General features: G+C 48.4%; 1 protein-coding gene across 1 annotated transcript in view; it reads left to right on the forward strand.

Annotated features, from left to right (window-relative positions):
- PEX6 (peroxisomal biogenesis factor 6) overlaps positions 1-6,764 on the forward strand; it is an 11,180-nt gene continuing 4,416 nt past the window's right edge. Inside the window, exons 1-5 of the mRNA XM_039854494.1 lie at positions 1-990; positions 2,500-2,663; positions 3,128-3,211; positions 6,123-6,225; positions 6,308-6,441. Of these exons, the coding sequence (XP_039710428.1) occupies positions 109-990; positions 2,500-2,663; positions 3,128-3,211; positions 6,123-6,225; positions 6,308-6,441 (1,367 nt within the window). The 5' untranslated portion in view covers positions 1-108. The remainder of the gene's footprint in view (positions 991-2,499; positions 2,664-3,127; positions 3,212-6,122; positions 6,226-6,307; positions 6,442-6,764) is intronic.

Raw genomic sequence — 6,764 nt, forward strand, 5'->3', positions numbered from 1 at the left:
CGCGCTTCCCGCGACGGAAGCGGAAAAAGCGTTCGGGTCTCTTTGCTGTCAGGCTGTCTGACTCCGGAAACCACGCTCCTTCACCTTCTTCCTTGGTCTCCTGTCAGCATGACGCTGGCTGTCTTGCAGGTTCTGGAGCCCTTCCCGACAGAGACATCCCCGTTGGCGGTGCTGCTGCCCCCTGGGGGCCCGTGGCCTGCGGCGGGGCTTGGCTTGGTGCTGGCCCTGCGGCCTGCAGGAGAGAGCCCGGCAGGGCCGGCGCTGCTCGTGGCGGCCCTGGAGAGGCCGGACGCGGGAACCGAGGAGCAGGGTCCCGGGCCCCCGCAGCTGCTGGTTAGCCGCGCGCTGCTGCGACTCCTGGCCCTAGGCTCCGGATCGTGGGTGCGGGCGCGGCCAGTGCGGCGGCCCCCGGCTTTGTGCTGGGCGTTGCTTGGCACCTCGTCCGGGCCTGGTCTCGGACCGCGAGTCGGACCGCTGCTGGTGAGGCGCGGAGAGGCCCTACCAGTGCCCGGACCGCGGGTGCTGGAGACGCGGCCGGCGTTGCAAGGGCTGCTAGGCTCAGGGACGCGGCTAGCTGTGACTGAGCTCCGTGGGCGGGCCAAACTGGGCCCAGAAACTGGGGACAGCAGCCGCCCCCCACCCCCGCCCGTGGTGTCCTTCTTCGCGGTTTCCTGTACAGTCCGGCGACTCCGGGGAGTTCTAGGAGGGACTGGAGATTCACTGGGGGTGAGCCGGAGCTGTCTCCGTAGCCTCGGCCTCTTCCAGGGCGAGTGGGTATGGGTGACCCGGGCCGCAGAGTCATCAAACACTTCCCAGCCACACTTGGCCACGATGCAGGTCCTAGAGCCTTGCTGGAACCTCTCTGAAAGGCTGGGACCTGGCTCTGGGCAGCTGGGAGAGCCCCTCACTGACGGACTGGCCCTGGTGCCTGCCACTCTGGCATTTAATCTCGGCTGTGATCCCCTGGAAGTGGGAGAGCTCAGAATTCAGGTAGGACAAAGTACTGAGCTCAGGAGTGCTTCTTCCTCTTTATCCTCTCTATGCCTTAACTGAATTGGAAGACCGGAGCTGTAGAATTTAGGCCCCTTACTCCTTAGATCTTGGACCTTTCACTTAATGTCTCAGCCCTATTTATTTGTTCTCTACAATCAAAATATAATCCTCCACAGTGTGGTGGTGCATGGGAAGGGCGTTATTCAGGCAAAATGTGAAATGCACAGATTACCAGGAGTATATATTAATCTACTGAATCTAACCAATTATCGAATTGCTGCAGTGTATCCAGTATTGTGTTGGGTAGTGTGGAGGGTATTTCAATGCTTTTGCTTATGCTTATGCTTGGCTTCCAATTCCTTCCTATTCTTCTAGTCTTTATCTGTTAAAATCCTATCATCCTTTCCTTCAAGGCCCATTTAAAGATGCCATTGTCTTCACGGCCTTTTCATAATCTCACCATCAAAAATTTAACATGACATTCTCCTGTAGTATTTTGTGCTTTTTTTATGGGATTTATTTTATTCTCCCTTGTTACGTTCACATAATCTGTCTAATCTCCAATTATATATTGTAAATTCCTTGAAGGGAAGGACTCTTTATTAACTTTGGTGCCTGGTGTTTAATTTTAATATTTTATTAAATACATCCAAGAAAACTTTTTGGTTTCTGCCTTAAGGAGCTTGCTTCAAGAAGAGATAATTGTATTTGGGGGGACAAATGTAGTCTAATGTTTAATTAAGCACCTAGATATATGGTTTAGGCCTGCAGTATCCCATATGGAAGCCACTAGCCGCTTTGTGACTTTAATTAAAACTACGTAAAGTTAAAAATTCATTTCTTCAGCTGCTTTAGTCACATATCCAGTGCTCAACAGCCACATGTAGATGTAGAACATTTCTAACACTGTAGATAGTTCTACTAGACGATGCTGGCATAGCCTATTCGAGCGATGGGATGTCAAGAAGAGATATAAGATATGAATGAATGGGGGTCAGGAGTGGGTTTCCTTCTGAATGAAGGAAAAACTACTGGAATACTCAAACTGGAGCTCATTCAGCTAAACCAACACTTTTAGCTTCAGTGAGAGCATAACCTTTTCCCACTGCTGGAATTCAGAGTGCCCCCACTAATGTCTACTTGATCTCAATCCCATTGGCCACCTGATGTCACTCAAAGAACTATGGGAATCAAATGTCTTTGCCATCTTAGTGGCTCTAGGCCAATATAAAGGTGTCAGAGAAGGGTTACCTTTACTGGGGAACTTTTTGGAGCTAGAGTCAGAAAAGTCAGTCAGAAATCTCTTCCCGGTGCTTATTTGAAGAGATTTCTGTTTTCTAGGGAAGATATAGGGATTCAGCTCTGCCACCCTAGGCCTCCCCTCGCACAAGCCTTGTGGTTATGGTCATGAGAGCAGATGAAAGTAGATTTACTTACTGCTAAAAGGTAGGGCAGAGCCTGACTCTTTGGGAGACAATTGTAAGGTGATGGTTATTTCTTTCATAGAGATACTTGGAAAGCTCCAGTGTTCCTGAAGACAAAGGAAGCTGCTCAGTGCTACCTGGGCCTCCATTTGCCAAAGAGTTACACATCGAAATTGTGTCCTCTCCCTACTACAGCACTAATGGAAATTATGACCATGTTCTTTACCGGCACTTTCAGACACCCAGGTTAGCTGGTTACCCCTTTTAGGACGATAGCATCTCGCCCTATTGCTCTCCTATCCCATCGTACCTAGATCCAGGTACCACGGAGCCTCTGATTTTCAGAAGCCACGTTTTAGGCAATATAGTGGCTAGAAGGCTCATAGTGTATCAGGCAGACAATAGAAATCTGGACCATGAGGTGAATCTAGACATTCTAAACTAAGAAACCTCTTTGATTTGAGAGGGCCCCAAGAGACCAGAATTCTACTTCACCCCTCACTTGTCTCTGATCCCCCTTTTTAGCCTCCCTGCCATTTCCTCTAGCTCATTCTAGGTCAGATTGTTCTCTGGACAACTGCTTGGGATCTCTGGGTGGGCAGTAGGCCCTTAAGAAGTAGTCTGCATGTTGGGGGTGGGAATGGGAGGAACACATCAGACGTGCTCTTGACTCCCACTGTGAGCTGACCTGGGCCACTGCTGTGTTGCAGGGCAGTCCAGGAAGGGGATGTTCTGTGTGTGCCAACAATTGGGCAAGTAGAGATCCTGGAAGGAAGCCCAGAGAGACTGCCCAGGTATGCAGCTGCCTCCTATCTTACAGCTGGGGTTCTTACCATGGGTGCAGGAGTTCTACAACCCCCTCCTCCCAAGTGGAGTGGAATAATTTTGTGCATAAGAACATTTTGTCGTACATTTTTCTGCAGAGAAGGTTCATAATCTTCATGTTCTCAAATAGGCAGGTGACTGAAAAAAAGATTAAGAACCACTGCCTTTTAGCTTTGGGAGGGGTTTATCCTTAAATTGATTGGTGGTCCTACATAAAGTAGGTATTAAAAATAACTTAATGGACTAGTCCAAAGCAGAGCTCCTTGCTTTCCATTCTCCACCGCAGTGTCGTTTGACAGCCAGGATTCAAGCCATACCTCCCACATACTCAACAAAAAAAGACCCAGAATCTGATTTCTGCCCTAATTGATGGAGTATACACTTGCAGCTATCCTTAGGAGGAACTTCTCTTTTTCCTTATCCTTAACAGGGAATGAGAGAGAGAGAGCATGACTGAGCTATGACTGAACCTCAAAATTAGGAGTCCAAACTTTCTCCTCTCGTTGACTGACCACAGAGGTTCCTTGTAAAATGGTGAGGCAAGGAATTCAGAGACTACTTTGGCCTTGTGTAAAGGGGGAAGAATGTGTAGCCCCTTACACCAACCAGTCCATCTATTCAGGACTGATGTTCTGTAGTGATTTACTAGAAGGAGAATACAACTGACAGACACATGAACTCAATTTTCAGGGAAATCTCAATGAGGCGATGGAACCAGATTGCAGGAACTTGGGCGTTAAGAGCCATTAGGACCAAGGTCTCAGGCCTAGCCAGCCTGGGTCCTCTGCTCAGAGAGAGATGCCTTGTCTGGAGCTTCTGATTCATCCCTGGCCAATATTCAGAGCTTGGTCCTGGCCAGTCTCTCTAGTCTCAAGGCTGTGGTGCCTAGATGAAGGGCCTGGGAGTGCCCTGTGTAACCAATGGCACCTGTGAGTTTTCCCTGATGAAATCTACAACTGGGGCCTGGTAGAAAATGTCAGGCTGGCATGTATCAGTCACTTCCCACTTCTATCTCCCATCCGAAACATAGGAAATGTCTGTGAGCCAGCTTTCTGTAGGAAAACTACAGAATGCCTACCCAACTATGTACTTTCAAAAAAAAACAGGTACTAGGCCCTCCCAAGACAGATCAGCAAGCCAGTTCTATTCCTGAACACCTGCTGTTCTATCCCTGAAGAGACCTGTCTTTCTTTGGGTGCTGAGCACATACTTCCTCCTGAGCGGGTCCTGGAAAGCAGGGTTGGAGTGGGGAGCTGGGTCTAAGGAAAGATAAAGATGAGTCCTTTAGCCCCTTCCCCTGGACTTGGTAAGGGAAGCCATCCAGGGAGGCTCTTTTGATCCCTGGAAAGGAATTCCACTGTTGGGAGTGCAGCCTCTTAAGATTCTACCCTGCATTCCACTTCTCTAACTAGGCTGACGGAAGCCAGCTCCACTGTCTCCCATCTGGCTCTTAGGAACACAATCCAGTGTTCCCCAACAAAGTCCAGATATGTCCCAAAAGTCTGACCCTTGTACTTGCTGAAGTGGTCCAACCGCACTCCATGGAAGAGAGGAGTCTCTCCATAACTCCTCACAGTGCTGTTCCTCCTTGGATCCCAATGTTGGCCATATGCACTCTGACTTAGGATATTGGGCTCGATCGAGATTCTAGGTTATAGACCCACCCATCATTTATTTATAGTGATTAACAGTAAGATAAAGTTTTCCTTATGTTCTAGTTTTTAGTACAATCACTGCCTACTATAATAGTTACAAGAATTTCATAATACTATCGTGGCGTGCTTCCCCCTCCACATCAGTGCATTCATACCACACTTTTGCTACCAGAGGGAGCCGCTTTGTGACTGAAACATTGTGAGCAAAGGAATTTGCACCTTGATTGGACCTTAATGAGGCTCAGGTTATAGTCTGGCTCTGTCATTGTCTTGCTGCTTGAAGATTAAAGAGGGGAGTAGTTCATTATTTACCTGGAAAATTGGGCTAGTAATTGCTACCTGTAGTAGCAATTGCAGTAGATTGAGTAACCCTAATTCACTATGACACTAGCCAGTGACTGACTGCACAGCCTGTTTATGAGTGGGGAGCTTTTGAAAAACATGATGCTTGAGCCCAGACCTATTGGAACAGAATCAGGGTGAGGCTGGGGCCTGTGCAGTCTTTTTATTTTTTCCATAGGAGGGGAAAAATTAATTTTTTAATTGAGATATAATTCATATACTTTTAGAGTATAGAGTTCAGTGGTTTTTTAGTATATTCACTAGGTTGGGCAATCGACACCACTAATTCTAGAACATTTTCATCACTCCTAAAAGAGACTCCCTACCCATTAGCAGCCACTCCCTAGTCCCTCCTTCCATCTCCTGGGCAACCACTAATCTGCTGAATGGAATCATGCAATATCTGAGAGATGTTGATTTTTAAGTTTGCCAGATAATTCTAATGTGCAGCCCAGATAGAGAATCATTAATCATTTGATGTCATTATTAAGGAATCTGCCTGAAATAAGATTTTGTGGATTATTGTGAAAATGGTTAGGTGATCTTTTGCTTAGTGCAGCAGCCCCTTCTCCCACTGAAGTGGGTGTGTAGGCCATTTGCCTGAAGACTGCCCCACCTCGCCTCGCCTCTCTGATGAAGAGGACAGCCATAGCTCCTGCCCTCAAAACATGTATGATCCCGTTATGGAGATAAGAAATACCATCTGCTTTCTTTTCTTACTACTACCCCCCCCTCCCAACCTCCAACCATGTCTGGGGCATTTATTTGTGTGGCTCTTGAGTTTGTCCCTGCAGTGGACCACTGTGATTGAGATAGCCACCTTGTCCTTGGGAAGGGGGTATGTGGGTCTAGATCTGGGGTTCATTTGGCCTCTTTCCTGCAGGTGGTGGGAAATGTTCTTTAAAGTGAAGAAAACAGTTGGGGAAGCTCCAGATGGGCCAACCAGCGCCTACTTGGCAGACACCACCCATACTTCCTTGTACTTGGTGAGGTCCAGGGGGTAGGAGTAGACCTGAGAAAGGGAGTGAACAACTTTTAGAAACTAAAGGTTCCTCACACCTTTCACAGGTGGGTTCTACCTTGAGCCCTGTTCCAAGGGTCCCTTCAGGAGAATCTACTCTCTGGAGCAGCTTATCTCCTCCAGGCCTGGAGGCCTTGGTGACCGAGCTGTGTGCTGCCCTGAAGCCTCGCCTGCAGCCAGGGTGAGTGTGGCTGCAGCCTCAGGGAGTGAGGAAAGCCTGCTCACAACATCCCTGGAGGGGCAGCAGGCCAGATAAGGTGGAGTGCTATTGGGTAGACCTTCCTCAAACCAGTATGCCAAGGCCACTAGCCCCTGTCCTTTCTGTAAGCAAATTCCCAGACTCCTTTCCTGCATTAACATCCATCCTCCAAGGTTGGCTGTAAATGAATAATCTCCATCAGGGACAGCTGTCTCTGAGACTACCCTTCCCTTAGCTCACTAGCCATCCTGGCCTTTACCAGCCTGACCCTGAAAGATACAGCTCCCCATACCACTGGCCTAAGT

The sequence above is a fragment of the Pteropus medius genome, unplaced genomic scaffold, assembly GCF_902729225.1.
Source record: "Pteropus medius unplaced genomic scaffold, Ma_sr-lr_union100, whole genome shotgun sequence".
Lineage (NCBI taxonomy): Eukaryota > Metazoa > Chordata > Mammalia > Chiroptera > Pteropodidae > Pteropus > Pteropus medius.